General features: G+C 38.1%; 2 protein-coding genes and 1 long non-coding RNA gene across 3 annotated transcripts; 1 reads left to right on the top strand and 2 right to left on the bottom strand.

The window, feature by feature from the left end:
* The first annotated feature begins 277 nt into the window (after positions 1 to 277).
* Positions 278 to 4,783, top strand: LOC113466166 (enoyl-CoA delta isomerase 3, peroxisomal-like). Its single transcript, XM_026821334.1, has 4 exons — positions 278 to 452; positions 1,547 to 1,757; positions 2,608 to 2,751; positions 4,272 to 4,783. The coding sequence occupies exons 1-4, from the start codon at positions 349 to 351 to the stop codon at positions 4,422 to 4,424; spliced, it is 612 nt and encodes a 203-aa protein (XP_026677135.1). The 5' UTR covers positions 278 to 348; the 3' UTR covers positions 4,425 to 4,783.
* Positions 4,784 to 8,252: 3,469 nt separating this feature from the next.
* Positions 8,253 to 9,902, bottom strand: LOC113466169. Its single transcript, XR_003390648.1, has 2 exons — positions 9,674 to 9,902; positions 8,253 to 9,476 (listed from the first exon to the last, which is right to left on the bottom strand). It is a non-coding gene; the product is annotated as an uncharacterized LOC113466169 (long non-coding RNA).
* A 3,116-nt stretch (positions 9,903 to 13,018) lies between these two features.
* LOC103506192 (vitellogenin-2) lies at positions 13,019 to 18,787 on the bottom strand. The gene is made up of 3 exons (XM_008470578.3): positions 18,611 to 18,787; positions 14,671 to 15,496; positions 13,019 to 13,342 (listed from the first exon to the last, which is right to left on the bottom strand). The coding sequence occupies exons 2-3, from the start codon at positions 14,861 to 14,863 to the stop codon at positions 13,032 to 13,034; spliced, it is 504 nt and encodes a 167-aa protein (XP_008468800.1). The 5' UTR covers positions 14,864 to 15,496; positions 18,611 to 18,787; the 3' UTR covers positions 13,019 to 13,031.
* Positions 18,788 to 19,317: the final 530 nt, after the last annotated feature.

Raw genomic sequence — 19,317 nt, forward strand, 5'->3', positions numbered from 1 at the left:
AGTCCTTCCAGAAATGGGTCGATTGTGAACAAAGCCTCTCCACCATGTTCTCTTTTTTGAACTTTTCTTCACTCATTACAGTTTTTTTCTCAACATGATATCATGGATGGAAATCAAATATTATTATTTGTTTTGTTACCAACCTCAGTGGTGCAGTTGTTAACGCGTTGGACTTTGGATCTGGAGGTTGGTGGTTCGAGTCCAATGTATTATTTGCTCCATAGAATTCTATCCTTTGCTTTACTACCACTAAATATTCTATATTATTTGTTTTATTTTCAGATTCTCAATGAGCTCACCGCTACGCTGGTATATTTGGATCGTCAGGATGCATGCAAAACTATTCTGATGATGGGCGCTGGATTTTCCTCTGGTGTGGACCTGGCTTATTTGCTCAGCGACAATAAGAACAAGCGACGGCGTAATGCTACCAATATGGCGAACGCTTTGAAGTAAGTGAAGGTCTCATTAGAATCAAGGCCCGAAAGCTACATTTAGTCTGGCTGGGAAACTTTAAACAGGGAGGATACCAGCCTGAAAATTCCTTTTCTAAAGAAATAGCTAAGGTTGAATGCGAAGGGCATCCACTCTTACAATTTTTGTAGCCAAAACCAAACGTCAGCACAAAGCAATCGTACCCTGGGGTGATTGAGAGGCTGACGAAAAAACGCCGACATTGTCTGAACACAGGAAAAGACGAAGAGATTTAACCCAGCAGAAGGCCACTATCATGATTGTGGTCAAATTCTCAAGAGGTTAAAATTCAACTTCGACTGGAATTGAACCCAAGTCCTTCTCATAAACGGTCAAGAGCCTTGTTAATATCTCCTCTTTAAATAAAACTCACTTAGAAATATTCCAATCGTGAATTAAACGGAGTATAATAATTAATAGTGCCTATTTATACTGCTCGCATAGGACTGAAAAGTCCCTTTACTCCAGCAGTAGGCTACTACTATTATTGTGCAAGGCCCGACAGCTACATTTCAGTTAGTTGAGATGTTCGCGATATTTCGCGTAACCGCGAATTCCAAAAAAAATGAATGAATAGTCGATTATTGTACATGAATTTCTACGTAGAATAGTAATCTGCAACAAAAAATGGGGGTTCTTATTTGAAATATCAAAGTTGTAATTTTGCAAAAAAAAAAAAAAAAAAAAAAAAAAGGCCCGAAAGCTACATTTCAGTTAGTTGAGATGTTCGCGATATTTCGCGTAACCGCGAATTCCAAAAAAAACGAATGAATAGTCGATTATTGTACATGAATTTCTACGTAGAATAGTAATATGCAACAAAAAATGGGGGTTCTAATTTGAAATATCAAAGTTGTAATTTTGCCAAAAAAAAAAAAAAAAAAAAAAAAAAAAAAAAAATTAAAATAAAAAATTTTTATTTTTAAAAAAAAAAAAAAAAAAAAAAAAAATTCTTTAAGTACAAAGATCAAAGAATTACGTGGTTTCGAAATTTCCAACAGATTCGAAGCAATTCGAGTGGGTCACACACTGATGGACACCCTGTAATATGTTTTGTCTTTTCCCCCCATAGGGAATTCATCACCACCCTGGCTCAGTTGGGCAAACCTATTTTACTGGGTGTGACCGGGGCCGTGGTGGGGGCCGCGGTGACTATTCTGCCCCTGTTTGATTTCGTGCTCGCCTCGAACACGGCCACATTCGAGACCCTGTATCACAAGCTGGGCCAGATCCCGGAGGCAGCTGCCACGTTCACATTCCCCATGTTCCTAGGCCGTAATGCGGTAAGAGAAAATAATTAAATAATTATTAAATAATAATTTCTTTAAAAAGTATGGTATTGTCCAAGTATCCAAAGTGCGTAGCCGATCAATCCAGTAAAGATTGTTTAAAAGTTACAAAAAATCTGAATTTCTTAAGAAATTATGATGTTGTCATCCAAGCTGTGTACTTGTGTAGCCGATCAATTCAGTAAAAATTGCTTAAATTTTAAATAAAATAATAATTTCTTTAAAAAGCACGGTATTGTCCAAGTATCCAAAGTGCGTAGCCGATCAATCCAGTAAAAATTGTTTAAAAGTTACAAAAAAAATCTGAATTTCTTAAGAAATTATGATGTTGTCATCCAAGCTGTGTACTTGTGTAGCCGATCAATTCAGTAAAAATTGCTTAAAAGCTAGTTTAAAAAAAAAATCTGAATTTCTTTAGAAAGTATGCTATTGTCGTGGAAAAAAAAAAAAAAACGCTCTTGAACTGGACCTTAGGTACTCCAGAATCATTCCTAAAGTAAGTAGACCCTCTTTGAAGGAACCAGGTTTAAGTTCAAATCGACATTTTGTTTGTCTCACAATCAATTTGGCGAATAAATAAGACACTTGGATTCTTGGATAAACAACCTTCAGATTTTGGTATTGATAAGGACCTAAGGAGGCCCGTACACCCCTTTTGCTAGACGAATTTAACAGTTTAATTTTACAAATGTTATCTATTGTTTCTGTCCGTTACAGACGAGTGAGTTGCTCATGAGCTGCAAGAAGATTTCGTCACAGGAGGCGAAAAGTCTGAACCTGATCACGCGAATATGTAACGAGGACAGCTTTGAGAAGAATGCTGAGAGGTTTCTGTCCGTTACAGACGAGTGAGTTGCTCATGAGTTGCAAGAAGATTTCGTCACAGGAGGCGAAAAGTCTGAACCTGATCACGCGAATATGTAACGAGGACAGCTTTGAGAAGAATGCTGAGATGTGGGCCAAAGAAATATCGAAATATTCCGCACAGGTAAGTAGAATAGAATATACTTCGTTTATCCTGCATGAATGAGACTAAAAAATGCCTCTACCCCAGCAGTCTAAACAAGGTCTCATATATTTTATTACAGTTGCCCTTCGCAATCAATCAAAATTTCAGAAGGGTATTTAAGTCAATTATTAGTAATATTCCACAAGCGACTACCATTTTATTTATATTGTAATATTTAAAGTTTATCTTTAAATAAATTGCGAGAATATACCTCGTTTATCCTGCATGAATGAGACTGGAAAGTGCCTCTACCCCAGCAGTCTAAACAAGGTCTCCTGTATTTTACCACCTACCTCGGTCACCTCGGTGGTGTAGTGGTCAAGGCGCTCGCCTGGTAAACAGGAGGGCGTGGGTCCAATCCCAGCCGAGGTATGAGATTGTATCCTCAATATAATTTGAGAATTTGACCACAATAATAGTAGTAGCCTACTGCTGGAGTAAAGAGACTTTTCAGTCCTATGCGAGCAGTATAAATAAGCACTATTATTATTATTATTATTATTATTATTTTATTACGGTTGCCCTTCGCAATCAATCAAAATTTCAGAAGGGTTTCCTCCCTGTTTAAAGTCCCCCAGCCAGACTTCCAACTTCTTCATTAACAAGGGCAAGGTTAGCTCTGTGGTAACGCGCTTGCTTACCATGCAGAAAGTCCCTGGTTCGATTTCCACCATCAACAAAAATTTGTAATCGTTTTTCGATTGCAAATATTGCAACGGGTTGCTTTCTGGTGTTCTCGTGTTAACCCAGCACCTAAATGGGAAGTATTGTGTCTCTTCTCATCCATCTGATGAGAGGCATACCACGGGATTATTCACTTCAGTACCTAAGTAAAAAAAAAAACACTTTCATTAAACCGGAAGATTCAAAACACCTGATGATTGTTGAAACTAGTACCGCGAGATAAACAAAGATACTGCGCATGCGTATGAATCGTTCCTGATTGGATTTCCTACATTTACCAAGGCCCTCTGGTAATTGTGAAAAATAACCGGTAAATGTGAGAAATAATGAGTTTTACGCGCTTGCTAACCATGCAGAAAGTCCCGGGTTCGATTTCCACCATCAACAAAAATTTGTAATCGTTTTTGATTGCAAATATTGCAACGGGTTACTTTCTGGTGTTCTCGTGTTAACCCAGCACCTAAATGGGAAGTATTGTGTCTCTTCTCATCCATCTGATGAGAGGCATACTACGACACAGACCACAGGAGTCTAATGTAGGTGTTTCATTACTACCAAATAAAAACGGTGGTGAAACACTTATCTTTGAAAACCAAATACTTTTCTGAAAAATCTTTGAAAACCAAATCTCTTACTTATTTGTGCACGGGATGGGCATACTACGACACAGACCACAGGAGTCTAATGTAGGTGTTTCATTACTACGAAATAAAAACGGTGGTGAAACACTTATCTTTGAAAACCAAATACTTTTCTGAAAAATCTTTGAAAACCAAATCTCTTACTTATTTGTTTTGTTTCATTCTCTTGCACAGAGTATGCAGACGACCAAGCTGTTGCTTCGTAAGGACCTGTACTCGCAGCTAAATGAAACACTGAGCACGGAGACCGACTTCCTCATCGAGCATTGGACCAGCGAGGAGGTGCAGAAGAACCTGAAGAAACACCTGCTCAGCTCCCATGGATGAAACACCGGGGAGCCGGACCGATAAAACACCTCGGGTCGGTGAAACACCTTTCGAAATCGGATCAGTGAAACACCTTTCCTCATAGAGCATTGGACTAGCGAGGAAGTTCAGAAGAACCTGAAGAAACACCTGCTCAGCTCCCATGGATGAAACACCTAGAGTGTGTGAAACACCTTGACCTGGTTCTCAAAATCAGGTCGGTGAAACACCTTTCCTCATTGAGCATTGTCCAAGCGAGGAAGTTCAGAAGAACCTGAAGAAACACCTGTTCAGCTCCCATGGATGAAACACCTAGAGTCTGTGAAACACCTTGACACGGTTTTTATAATTGGGTTGGTGAAGTAGCCTCCGTGGCCGAGTGGGTGTCACACTAGGCTTGCACGCAGGAGGTCCGGGTTCGATTCCCGGCGGGGCCGAGGTTTTTTTCGGCTCTGTGCTTGGAGTTCGGGGTGCGCCAGATTTTCTACATTTACCGTAACATATATAACATTATTATTCAATGTTGGCACACTCTAATAAATATTAATAAAAAAAACTTAAAGTAAATTATGATTTAATGTTTTATTTTATTTTCAGGTACCACTGAGTCGGGTGAAAGGAGATCTTCGAAGGAAGGTGATGTGATTTCCGAAGTAGAACAAGGACTGGAGAGTCTATTTGGGGATAATCAGGAAGATGGAGGTAGACCTGCCCATCCTGAACAGGAGGAAGAAACGGAACCTAGTAAAGGTGAGAAATCGAATTCTACCCTTATGATACTAGTTCAGAAGTCACGTCAATGGAAAATGTCCACTAAAAGGAGCCGTCACCAGTATTATTATTGGGTTAGGTTAAACGCAAAAAGGAGCTTTCACAATTTAAGCAGTGACCAGTGTTATTATAGGGTTAGGTAGAACGCAAAAAGGAGATTCCTTTTTCATTGTCGTGGCTTCTGAATTATTACCATTCTAATCACAAACCTCAGTAGTGCAGTAGTTAACGCGTTGGACTTCGGATCTGTAGGTTGGTAGTTTGAGTCCCAAGTCAAGTCATAAAATTTATCTAGGTGGTATACCTGATAGTGTGTGTGCTCATCAGGCATCAGGTAGACCTGACAGACGGACCTTTTGAACCGTACCTGTCAGATCTACCTGATAGTTTGTGTGCTCATCAGGTATTAGGTAGACCTGACAGACGGACTTTTTGAGCCGTACCTGTCAGGTCTACCTGATAGTGTGTGTGCTCATCAGGTGTCAGGTATACCTGATCGTGATCAGGTATACCTGTCAGGTCTACCTGACAGTGAGTGGCTGGCCTCATGCTATTTTATCATCATTATTATTATTAGTTTTATTATTTTTAGTCGACAAGTCGCGACAGTCTCTCACTAGGTAAATATTTTGTTCATTGGAAAATTGTTTTTTTCTTTTCTTTTTTTTTTCCCTGGTCGGTTTTCAGTAACGAACAAGAAAATGAAGAAGAACCTCCTCCTGAAAACGAAGCTGGTGAAGAGCGCGGTTCTCAACTTGACTTCTAACTCGGAGGACGGGATCGAGACCCCACAGGGACGACTGAGGAAAAGTGCCTTCAAACCTAATTGTAAGAAACTTTTCAATTTTATTTATTTATTTATTTTTTTTAAGAGGTTTGACAGAGGGAACTGTAACTGCTATCTGCTATGGTCTTATCGTCCCGAAATCGAAGAGAGAAGAAAGACAGGATAGGAGAAAGCCAGCCGTTCCGAGAACGAACATTATCCCATCAGGATAAAATCCGCCCCGGGCGGGAATCGAACCCGCGGCCTAGCGCTTACAAGGCAGACGCACTACCAACTAAGCTAACTAGGCTGACTGGGGGACCTTAAACAGCCTGAAATTTCCCTTGCTACAGAAATGGTTTCAGGCCCCCTCCAAAATGTTGGTCGAGAGCGGAACATTTCTCTCTCGCAGTCTCTGCACGCTGTGTAGGTATTTCTTATGGAGATTTTAGCGATTAAAAATTGATCATATCTCAGGATCGGTTTGGATTTTCGCAAAATCCTTTCTTATTGCACACCTAGACCATAAAAGGAATATTCCTACCAAATTTCAGCTTTCTCGGTGTTGTGGTTCAGGAGATAGAGCGATCAGTGTGTGAAATGTGAATGAGTGAATGGATCTTGATTTTATAATATAAAGACGGTCAAACTTTCTTGACTTGGCGAGGCGGAGCGCTACCGCGCTCCTTAATTTCATATGGGTTTATTTTTTACCGAATTTACATATTATAAGAGTTGATTTTATTATTGGAATTTTTGCTGTTTGGATCCTGGATCAAGGCAGGTGTTTTCCTTTATTGTTAAAAATAAAGTATGTACCTACTTGGGGAAAAAATGGATTTTCATGATTCTGAGTAATCTGAGTGCACCCCGAAATTTATGGACATTGTTTATATTGTTGTACAATATTTTGTTTGTTTTTCTTTGTTGTACTATCACTGATTTGTTATCATAAGGGGCAATATAGAAATTATTGAAGTTACACTACCTACTATTATTTAAACTTTAGTTTATTTATTTTTTATTTGATTTTTTTTTATAGGTTAGTTGAATGTACTAGCTTGATTTTTGTTTTCCAATACCTTGGCGATTGTTTCTCCTGTTTTACACAAGAAATATATCGTGAAGATTAGGCGGGTGTTTTTCCTTTTCAATTGCTCGGTAGATCTTACGCTGATCGTGATATAAATTCGAATCGTGAATTAAATGGAGTAACGTAAACAGAAAGCCCAGCACTCCGAGGCTTAGGTGTAGGGGCAAACAGCCCTAAAAATTGAGTTAAACCGATACGAATCTACGAAAAAACTGAGTAAAAATTCTGTAGCGGGCAAAAATGAGTAGCAAGGAAAACCCTGTCTTTCTGTTTAGAAATGAGTTTGTGTAAATCTATTTATTGTTTTGTATTAAATGGCCTAGTGGAAACACTCTCATTTAAATTACATTGCCTACAAGACCATTTGGTGTCGTTCGGAAAAAAATGGTGTCGTCCGTAGTGGGAACACTCTCATTTAAATTACATTGCCTACCTACAAGACCATTTGGTGTCGTTCGGAAAAAAATGGTGTCGTCCGTAGTGGAAACACTCTCATTTAAATTACATTGCCTACAAGACCATTTTGTGTCGTTCGGAAAAAAATGGTGTCGTCCGGTCCATAGTGGGAACACTCTCATTTAAATTACATTGCCTACAAGACCATTTTGTGTCGTTCGGAAAAAAATGGTGTCGTCCGGTCCGTAATGGGAACACTCTCATTTAAATTACATTGCCTACAAGACCATTTGGTGTCGTTCGGAAAAAAATCGTGTCGTCCGTAGTGGGAACACTCTCATTTAAATTACATTGCCTACAAGACATTGGTGGAATCGGATGAAAATCACGACAAGTGGGAATAGCCCTTCTATTTTCGCCCGGGATGAACTTTTCATTGCTGGCTTCCAGGGCAGGGCAATTGTTTAGGTGTGTGGAGTTAATGACTAGTCCAAAGTAGACTAGTCCAAATTTCCTCACGCTATATCAATAGGGAAGGTTGAGTGCGAAGGGCATCCCACTCGGAAAAGTTTGTTTAGCCCAAAACCAGTTGGCCTCAAAGCGATTCTCTAAAGCTGTTGAGAGGCCGACGACAAATCGCCGACCCCATCTGAACATGGGAAAAGGCGAAGAAGAAGACGAAGAAGAATTTAGATGTTCAATTGCTTTTCTCTAATTTTCGATGTATGTTGTATTCTCTTTCAGAGACGCAACCAGTTTCCACGGCACCGGTTTCAACACCGCCTCCGCCACCGCTGAATCCCAAACTCAAAAACACGATCCGTACCAACACTTGTTTCGGATGAAAGCCCAGAAAAATGAGGAAGGAGGGGGAAACAAAAAGTCAAAGTCTTTGAAACATTAAATAAAATGAGGGCCCTTGAAAATCGGTCGTTCAAAATTACCATAAAAAAGAGTAAAAAAGCATTTTAAAATGATTCCCCTCTCTTCAATTAAAAGTTTGATAGGTGGGTGTAAGTAATAGGTACTACTTTCTTCTTTATCTAATAAAATACGACTTTTAATTTGATAAAATCAGTTAAATAGGAACTTGTAGTAATTTTAAATCCAAACCTTTGCGTGGCTTTTCTAAGTTTTTTTTATATATATATGGCAACTTTTTTTATGATTTTATTATTATTATGCTTATATGAAAAGAGATTCGATAATGCTGAACTGTAATAACATAATTTTTATTATTATTTGAATAAATTACGATTTCAAAATGTGTAGGTACAAAAACTAGAGCAGTCTTCGCGAGTTCTCATAACATGGTCGCATTTATTATTATTATTTTCATTTGTTCTCGAACCACACAACCCAATTTCCGGTCTTAATTTGGCACAAAAACCAATTCGTCGTCTGTAATCTGTAAATAATAAGCTAACAGCGCAGCGGTTTTTTTTTTTTTTTTTTTTTTTTTTTTTTTTTTTGGTTTGATGTATTTGAAATTTTGAAAGGTCCTTGTTGTGTCTTACAGCCTTTTTTCCTTTGAAAGTTCAGGTAGAAACACACTACTATCGCGTCACGTGAACTCATGGGGAGTCAGAAAGATGTAGTTGAAAGTTTTCCCATAATATTGTAGGTAATTTCGTTCAGGACTATCACGTTACGTGTAGTGTGTTTCTACCTTTAATGTTGTTTTTTATGAAAGTGAATGTTGTTGTTTTTTTATGATTACTACTAACTAATTTCGCACTGTTTTTTTGTTTTTTATTGTAGAATAATTGATTATTCATATATTTTATTTAATTTAAGTTTGATGTTTTTTTTATTATTATTTATTGGAGTTATTTATTATTTTGGATTTGTTATTCCCTGAGTTTTGATACACAACCAAAGTAAACTTTTTGGTTCACAATTTTCACATATTTGGTAGATTATGGACTTGCCAGGAGACTGACAAGAAACGCCAACCCTATTCAATTAGGAAAAGGCTAGGAAGAAGAAGATAGACTTTATAAAATAATTTGTATTAGTAAAAATTAACAGGATTATATCAGATCACCTAAGCAGCCTTCGTGACCGAGAGGGTTTAGGCTTGTGCTTCGGAGAGCCAGACTTGCCAGGAGACTGACAAGAAACGCCGACCCTATTTAAATAGGAAAAGGCTAGGAAGAAGAAGAAGAAGAAGAAGAAGAAGAAGAAGATAGACTTGGTAAAATAATTGTATTAGTAAAAATTAACAGGATTATATCAGATCACCTAAGCAGCCTTCGTGACCGAGAGGGTTTAGGCTTGTGCTTCGGAGAGCCCAGAATTCCCGCTGGGGCCGACTTTTTTTCGGCTCTACCCTTGGAATTAGGGGTGCACTCAGCTAGTATTGTGTTTTGGTTCTGTAGTCCCTATATTATTACTAGCTGAATTCCGTCACTTCGCTCCGGAATCCCGCTAGTTCATCCCGAGGCATGGCCAAACTTGTAGAAAAGGCATGGCCGAATCTATATTATTACTAGCTGAATTCCGTCGCTTCGCTCCGGAATCCCGCTAGTTCATTCCGAGGCATGGCCAAACTTGTAGAAAAGGCTAACAAAAAAATAGGGTCGCGCTGCGCGCTCCCTATTAGCTGCATAGTTATCAAACTAAAAACATAAACGAAACCCTAAATGTTGGTCGAGAGCGGAACATTTCTCTCCCGCAGTCTCTGCACTCTGTGTATTTCTTATGGAGATTTTAGCGATCAAATATTGATCATATCTCAGGATCGGTTTAGATTTTCGCAAAATCCCTTCTTATTGCACACCTAGACCATAAAAGGAATATTCCTACCAAATTTCAGCTTTCTAGGTGTTGTGGTTCAGGAGATCGAGCGATCAGTGTGTGAAATGTGAATGAGTGAATGGATCTTGATTTTATAATATAAGATTTCATATGGGTTTATTTTTACCGAATTCACATATTATTGGAATTTTTGCTGTTTGGATCCTGGATCAAGGCAGGTGTTTTTCCTTTTTTTAAAAAAATAAAGTATGTTCTTGGGGAAAAAATTGATTTTCATGATTCTGAGTAATCTGAGTGCACCCCGAAATTTATGGACATTGTTTATATTGTTGTACAATATTTTGTTTGTTTTTCTTCTAGTTTTTTTTTTCTTTTTTTTTTAAAAGTTAAATAAATCGACCATGGGTAGTCGGCTAGTCGGGGATAGAGAGAAAGGTAAGTTTGGTAAGTAGAGCTTATATTTACAGTGCTGATCGAGGGTCACACATAGAGGGTATTGGGGGAGATGAGGACTTTGAGACCAGAAAGGGTTAATTTAATTACTTTATTCAGAATTTTAGAACATAGACTGCCCACAAAAGGCCCAACACAAGATGCATAAGATCGAGCAAAAAAGGCATTTGAAATGCCAACAATAATTACTTTTATTTTTGCTCGAAGATTTTTTTTGTACCCTATACTTTCGGCTAAATGAATCTGGCTGAGGGAACTTTAAACTGGGAGGATGCCAGCCTGAAATTTCTGTCGCTAAAGAAATAGCAAAGGTTGAGTGCGAAGGGCACTCGTAAAATTTTTGTAGCCAAAACCAACTGTCAGCCCAAAGCATCCTAGGGCTGATTGAGAGGCTGACGAAAAACGCCGACCCCGTCTGTACACGGGAAAAGACGGCGAAGAAGAAATTTCGTCTAAATTAATCATTAACCCCATAACACCTCTATGTCCGATCCTGAATTAACAACAAGGCGTAACATTTGTACATCACACACAACGCAGTAACCCTTTGACACCCACGAGCTGACTGGAGTACTTCATTTTGAATCCATTTCACGTTAGCTTTCAATACAAATAAGTTCACTAATGTCAAAGGGTTAATTGGAGGATAAAAGTGTATAAATTGTTCTACACTCGGGAACGAAAAAATCGGGACTGTCGGCATTGCAATCTTCTTCTTTTTTTAAGAGGTTTGACAGAGGAAATTCTAACTGCTGAGGTCTTATCGCCCCGAAATCCAAGATAGAAGGAAGACAGGATAGGAGAAAGTCAACCGTTTCGAGAATTATCCTATCAGGATAAAGTCCACCCCGGGCGGGAATCGTATCCGCGGCCTAGCGCTTACAAGGCAGACGCGCTATCAACCAAGCTAACTAGGCTAACTCCAGTGTTTTTTTTTTTATAGTCCAGATTTGAGATTGACAGTCGAATTTTTTGGTGTAGTTTGCAAAGCAGGAATTGAATTTTCGGAGGCCATATATTGATCAAGAAGACAAGAAATATGGACCTTTATTTTCACATGGACGAAAATATTTTCTCGAAGGACATTGTGCCGATAATTCTATTCCCAAGTGTACATGTTTTTGGCGGAACAAGACGTACTTCATTAGGATGAAAGGATTCAAGAGCTTTAGTTCATTACGTGACCTTTGTAAAGATAGAATGAAACATGTCGCCTTTGCTATACAGGAGCGGTTTCCAAACTTTTTTCTTCGTGGCTTTTTTTTTAAATTTTGAATGCTCCGCGGCCCCTTTACTGTATTTTCTGTGCTCTTCCCGGGTGTCTTGTAAATCCATCGCGGCCCCCTCAAGGGCTGCGGACCCTAGTTTGGGAATCACTGCTATACATTTACAATGAATGGATGTTATCTCCGTTCTATGTAGTTGAAGATTGGGTAGGTAGGTACTAGACTTTTTCAATAAAGTGATGTTTTAACTCGATTATTTTTTCCTTCAGTTTGTCTATTTTTTTTTCTTTTTTTTTTTTTCTTCAACGTTTGGTTTCAAGGGTACGTATGCATGAGAAAAAAGGCTTGGTACTCAACATGTTAAGGACATTTTCTCATTAGAAGTTTGTTCCGATAAGGCCTTAAAAAAAAAAAAAAAAAAAAAAAAAAAAAACATATAAGGCCAGATCTTATGACAGAGAGTTTTCAGTTAATCCAGAGTTAAAGATATACTGGACTGTGCAAATCATATGGGTGACGTCCAAGAAAATCCTTGACACTGTGTTAACTCTCAGTGGTAAAATCGGCCATTAAAAGGTGTACAAAAGCAAAGTACGTCTTGCATCCACAAAAAAAAAGGGCAAAATGGGAGGTGAAAAAATAAAATTAATAAAAAATATATCCAAGTCTTCTTAATAAACACTTACAATGAAAAACAAAGACGACAAAAATAAAATCATCATTTGGGTAAAATTGAAAGCTTTTCAAATAGGAAGGGTCTCACTTACGAGTAACTCGGGACCTTTTTGGGTAAAACAGCTTTTTCGATGCGCAGTGGAATTCAGATCTGAAGGTTGGTATTTCGAGCTCCCAGCCCATCATAAAATTTTACGACGTGTATTAATCCGAGAACGATATTTTTTGAAGAGTTTTTTGTGTTTGAAAGCAATCGTGTTTTTTGAAGAGGTCAAAAAAATGTACTACGGTACCGCTTTTCCGGGAATGTAGGTACTACGCCTATCCAAGAACGGAAAAGTTTGCTTAGAAAATTTCCGCCCTAGTCGGGATTCGAACAAAGCACCTCTGGGTAGTGTATACGTCATATTGTTAGAAATATGGATCAATAAATCATTGCGATTTTTTTTTTTTTTTTTTTTTAGAGCCACTCATCTTTTCACCCTTCGCTAAGACCGCTTACTCTCCAGCTGGCCCGTACTCTTCGAAGATCCAGGGGCCCGCGCGGGGGTCTTCTTATTCGAAGAACAAGTGATGGAGTTTTTCAATCGGTCCACAAGCTTAGTGTGAAACTTCGCCAGGGAGTTTGTGCTGGCGTGCCCAGCGGAGGTGCTGGGGTGGGGATGGTGGTCGACGGTGTGCAGGGATTTGCTCTTCTGGAGGTTGTCGTACTTGGAGGCAGTGGCGGACGAGGAGGACGAGGACGACGGCGGTTTGGACGTCGAGTAGCGACGGATTGGCGTCGACACGTGAGAGCTCCCTGAGAAAGCGAAGGGGGGAAGCATTGGAAGCAAGTGATAATAATAATAGTTCTTATTTATACTGCTCGCATAGGACTGAAAAGTCCCTTTACTCCAGCAGTAGACTACTACTATTATTGTGGTCAAATTCTCAAATTATATTGAGGATAAAATTCCATACCTCGGCTGGGATTGAACCCACGCCCTCATGTTTACCAGGCGAGCGCCTTGACCACTACACAACCGAGGACCACTACACCACCAAGTATTGATAAATAGAATAGAATATACCCTGTTAATACTGCCGGAATGATACTGAAAAGTCCCTTTACCCCCGCAGTTTACTAGGTACTTATGTAGATGTAAATGGTAAAATCATCTTGAATTCTTGAACAATATTTCGCTAGTTAATAGTTCAACGCAACGGGTCAAGTTCTGATGATCTTGAACAACACCTAAATCGGAAGTATGTTTTTTCTTAACCACTGATCTGATGGGTAGCTACTTTTAACATGTAGTGATCAGTGGCGAGATGAAATTCCATACCTCGGCTGGGATTGAACCCACGCCCTCATGTTTACCAGGCGAGCGCCTTGACCACTACACCACCAAGTATTGATAAATAGAATAGAATGTACCCTGTTAATACTGCCGGAATGATACTGAAAAGTCCCTTTACCCCCGCAGTTTACTAGGTACTTATGTAGGTGTAAACGGTAAAATCATCTTGAATTCTTGAACAATATTTCGCTTGCAAAGATTTCAACGGAAGTTCTGGCGGTCTTGAACAACACCTAAATCGGAAGTATGTTTTTTCTTAACCACTGATCTGATGGGTAGCTACTTTTAACATGTAGTGATCAGTGGCGACTTTGCCAGTGTAAGTCTTGAATTCTTGAACAATATTTCGCTAGTTAATAGTTCAACGCAACGGGTCAAGTTCTGATGATCTTGAACAACAACTAAATCGGAAGTATGTTTTTTCTTAACCACTGATCTGATGGATAGCTACTTTTAACATGTAGTGATCAGTGGCGACTTTGCCAGTGCAAGTCTTGACTTCTTGAACAATATTTCGCTAGTTAATAGTTCAACGCAACGGGTAAAGTTCTGATGATCTTGAACAACAACTAAATCGGAAGTATATTTTTTCTTAACCACTGATCTGATGGGTAGCTACTTTTAACATGTAGTGATCAGTGGCGACTTTGCCAGTGTAAGAAAATTTGTTTTGAATTGAAAATCAACTGAAAAAGAAGGCATTTTGTGATAACCAAGTAATGTTCTATGTAATACCCACTCCCTCGACAAAATCCTGAATACGACCCTGGATAAAGCCTCTACATACCAATGGGTGTAGCAGAGCAGCTGTGTCCGACCGACTTGGACACGGGGTGCGCCGACCCCGCTATCGTCTGCGACTTATGTCGCGCCGTCGACTGCGACTTGCTATTCGAACAGTCCGACAGCCGACGTTGGCGGTTCTTGTTCGAGTTGTAAATGTCGTAGTCTTTCCGTACGATCGGGATTGAAAACGCCATGACGGGAAATGGTTTCGCGCGGAAGATCGAGACAAATTGTACGAAAAAAAGGGATTTTTTTTCGAAAGAGAGGGATTTTTTTCGAAGAAGAGGGACAAGTTGTATGGAAAAGGGATTTTTTCTTTTTTTAATGTAAACGCAGGGAAAATTTGAGAGAAGGGAACAAGTTGTACTGAAAGAGGGATTTTTTCAAGGTAAATGAAGGGAAAAATGCTTGAGAGAAACGAAGGGTAATTAATTCAAGAAAGAAAGGGATTAGTACGGAAAAGGGAATTTTTTCAAGGTAAACACAGGGAAAATTGTTTGAAAGAAAAGATGAAATTATTTGAGAGAGATGGTACGATATGGGTTGATAAGTTGGAAAGGCGGGGCGATTTGATATTCAGACTTTGAAATGGGATTGTGGGATTTAAAATCGACTGTCAGATTTAAAAACCTGGCCGAGGGATTTAATTTTCAATTCGAGGGACTTAAAGTTCAATGGTAGGATTTAATGTTCGACTGTGGGATTGAAAGACTAAGAAAAAAGGGATTTAAGGCGCTTGGGTAAAGAATAAGGGTGGGATTTTTCGTTACAAATGAATGAGATGAGCTTCGAGCTTAGTTTGGTTCTTTGGGTTTGCGTTTTGAAATCTGAAATCAAAAGAAAAAAACAAGTTTAACATGGTTTATTAAATCAAGGTTTGAGTAAGACCACAAGCTACTCGCCTAGTCACTTCAACCTCATCCAGCCCGAGTGTGGGGCCACAAAAAGCCAGCAGACCGCGTTTGTCCAGACGGTCACCCATCCAGATACCGACCACGCGCAACGTTGCTTCAGTGATCGATCGGGAAGTGATGCATTCAACGTTCTATCGCCACTGGGGGTTTGAGAGACGTATAAATGCGTTCAAAATACCCACTATCAATTCCAAAAGTTTCATTGATAAAAAACAGAACTACTTTTTGATAAGCTAATAGCTAATAATAACACTAAGATTAGAAGTTATTTCACGCATGTGTTAGGACAAAACGTGATAAGACGGGGAAATACCTAGGTCAGGGATTCCCAAACTGTGGTCCACGAGATGGTCCCAAAAGAAGAAAAAAAAAACATATTCTATTCAGAGGGGCTGGCTGGGGAACTTTTAAACAGGGAGCACACCAGCCTTGAAAATTTCCCTGGCTCCTTTGCTAAAGAATTAGCGAAATCTCATGAAATTTTGTAGCCAAAACCAAATGTCAGCCCAAAAGCCATCACCCTAGGGCTGACGAAAAATGCGGACCCCGTCTAGACACGGGGAAAGGCGAAGAAAAAGAAGATTTTATTCAGGGGGAAGTGAAAAGTTTATTTTCCCTCTAAAAAGGGGCAAAGCAAAAATTAAAATAAATGTGTACATTAAATAAGAATGGGGGAAATGCTGAGTGGTGCGTGGGAAATCACAAAATTCAAAAGGGGTCCGTCCGTGGCTTGAACAACTTTGGGAACGCCTGATCCTAGATGTTCACACTAGGTGTAAATACTTAAATAGTCCTTAGGTCGATTGTTTACTTGTTTACTATCAAGTCTAACTGATTACAATATTACAAAGAGGAAAAATCGAACCGAGCCCCCTCAGTAAAGTAATGCGCATTTTTTTTTTTTTTTTTTTTTTTTTTTTTTTATTAAACATAAATTATTTTAACTTTTCCTTATTCCCTTATCATAATGATAACGTCCTTTCATTTAAGTATTTATTAACTTATTTATAATGGTTAACTTTTCCTTATTCCCTTATCATAATGATAACGTCCTTTCATTTAAGTATTTATTAACTTATTTATAATGGTTTTGACGCAAATATCTAAATAAGAAGACTTTGTAAACTGCATAAACAAGGAGAGCAGATTTAATTTCAACTTGACCTCATTTCAATATTGAATGTCCACGTATTAAACGGAACCTGTCTGCTGCAGCTTTTCTAGGAAGTTCAGGGGGTAGATTTGTAGAAGCGTAACCCATCCTGGGCTGTTTGCCCCCACATCTAAGCCTTTGAGTGGACTTTTTGTGTATAGAGTTAGGCTGGGTTCAGGGGGTAATAGTACTCCCTTCCATGGACACCTTGAAACCATAAGTGCACCCTAGGTGGTTCTAAATGAGTAACTTAAATAATAATAATAATAATAATAATAATAATAATAATAATAATAAATAATAATAAATAATAATAATAATAATAATTATTTGACAACAATAATATTAGGAAGCTACTACTGGAGTAGAGACTTTTTAACCCTATTTGAACAGTATAGCTCAAAAATTAATAGCTCAAAAACATTGGATTTGTAATCTATGGGACAGGGGTTTGAATCCCAGAAGTGACATAAAAAACTAGAAGCTGATATTAGAATTTATTGTTTAAGGGTTTGAGGGAAGCTGGAAGAGGGAGGGAGAGGAGTCCTTGAGAATATTACAATAACAATAGATAAGGTTGATAGCATTTTTGTAGGTAGGAAGATAGATACCAACCTCAGTTGTGTAATGGTTAACACATACCTAGGACTTTGGATCTAAAGGTTGGTAGTTTGAGTCCAAGTCAAGTCATAAGACCTATCTAGGTGTATTAACTGGGGAATGATGTGTATTTGTGACAAGCATTTAAGTATACTTACCTACTTAATACAATTGAAATTCCTTCCTTAGATAGGAAGATAGGCACAACATCAAAAAAATTATTGATATCACATTTTTGGTGATTGAGAGGAAAGTGGGTTGATTTTGAACTCACTCATTTACTTGAGTGGGCCCTATAAAGTATTTGCCCCCAAAAGTTGATGGTATTTGCTTGGGTAGGTATTATTTGTTGGTCTTAGTCCTTTGGTGAGTTTGGTGGCTCTGGATTCTTTTCTGGACTAGTCGAATAAAATTTAACTAAATAAAGTAGATAGGTACAGATAGGTATATTATAATTACAGATGTACACAACTTTTTTGAAACAGATAAAGGTACTTACATAATTTATTAGAACAGATACCTCTAGTTCAGAGATTCTCAACCAGTGGTACCTGGTACACGTACCACTGGTGGTACGTGGATACATTTTAGGTGGTACGCAGTCATATATTAATAATAACAATAAAAAATGTTGAATTGAACGTACCACTGGTGGTACGTGGATACATTTTAGGTGGTACGCAGTCATATATTAATAATAACAATAAAAAATGTTGAATTGCATCAGACTCATTACACATCTATATTGGGGTCAGAAGGGAAAAGTAAAGACAAATTCAGGAGTATCAGAAGAATTCAACATCCTAAAAGGCGTGAGGCAAGGCTGTATTATTTCTCCAGCCCTCTTTATGTTTAAAAAAATGAAACATCATTTAAAAAAATGTCATAAGTGGGTCTCGATCAATACATTGTACATACATACATTACATACAGTTGTAAGAACCTCTGCTCTAGTTGTATAAAGTAATAAAAATACATGAAACACAGGAGATTAGCTATATTTAAGATGCATAATACTCTTTCCCACTGTGAATGAATACTGTCTTACTGGAAAATGCATTCAGCATCCACAGTAGAACGTTGACGGGAAAACATGAACAGTTTATTTCAAAACTTCTGATTACAAAATATATTGAAAACTATCTTATGAAAAATGTTTGCTGGTAAATTTAATGCATGTGAATAAACAATTTTAGACCTATCATTTACATTCCAGACCTTGTTAGTTCTAATGGTTTTAAACTTTATCAAAATAAAAAGAATAAGGAACTTACATGATTGAGAGTGCACAGCTGAATGTTTTCTTGACAAATAAATACACTGATTCATAAAAATTTAAATATCTAATGAGTTAACACTGAAATACATTTAATGATAAACAGAATGGTATAAATAAATTATCAGACAAGGCGAAAGACGAATACGTGACTTTAGTACTTTACCAGTGTTTTTTTATTTCCATTAAAAAAATCAAAAGATTGTGAAATATTATTCATAAGAGTTGTAAAAGGTGAAACTATCCTGTCAGAAATATCAGTACCTACCTTGTGAAATCGTAACTTTTTGGGGTTTTTACAAAAGTAACTTCGAAATGCCGAGTGTAAATTAAGTCAAAGGATCAAACTTATTGCTCAGTAGATATAAGAAGCACTTTGCAAAAGTTTTAAAAGAGTAAAATTTAACCATTTCCTTACTTTAAACTTTCGGGAATGTAGGTCGCCTGTTACATTTGTTGCTCGTCAATCAAAATGAATGAAATTTTTATGTGCTCGTTGGTAAACAAACGGGTTTGATGAATATTTTGAATTTTCCCGCCATCGACACTAAAATTTCTAGTACGGGCAGAAGAAATGTTTTGTTCGTCTGAGGCCGTGGTTATGAACAGGGCCATCGTAGGACATCGTCGGACTTTTTGCGTGTAAAGTTGGCGGGAAATTCGAATTTTTGATGTATTCTATTCTATTCTATTACTTTATGTACT

This window comes from Diaphorina citri, unplaced genomic scaffold (assembly GCF_000475195.1).
Source record: "Diaphorina citri unplaced genomic scaffold, Diaci psyllid genome assembly version 1.1 scaffold222, whole genome shotgun sequence".
Classification (NCBI taxonomy): Eukaryota; Metazoa; Arthropoda; class Insecta; order Hemiptera; family Psyllidae; genus Diaphorina; species Diaphorina citri.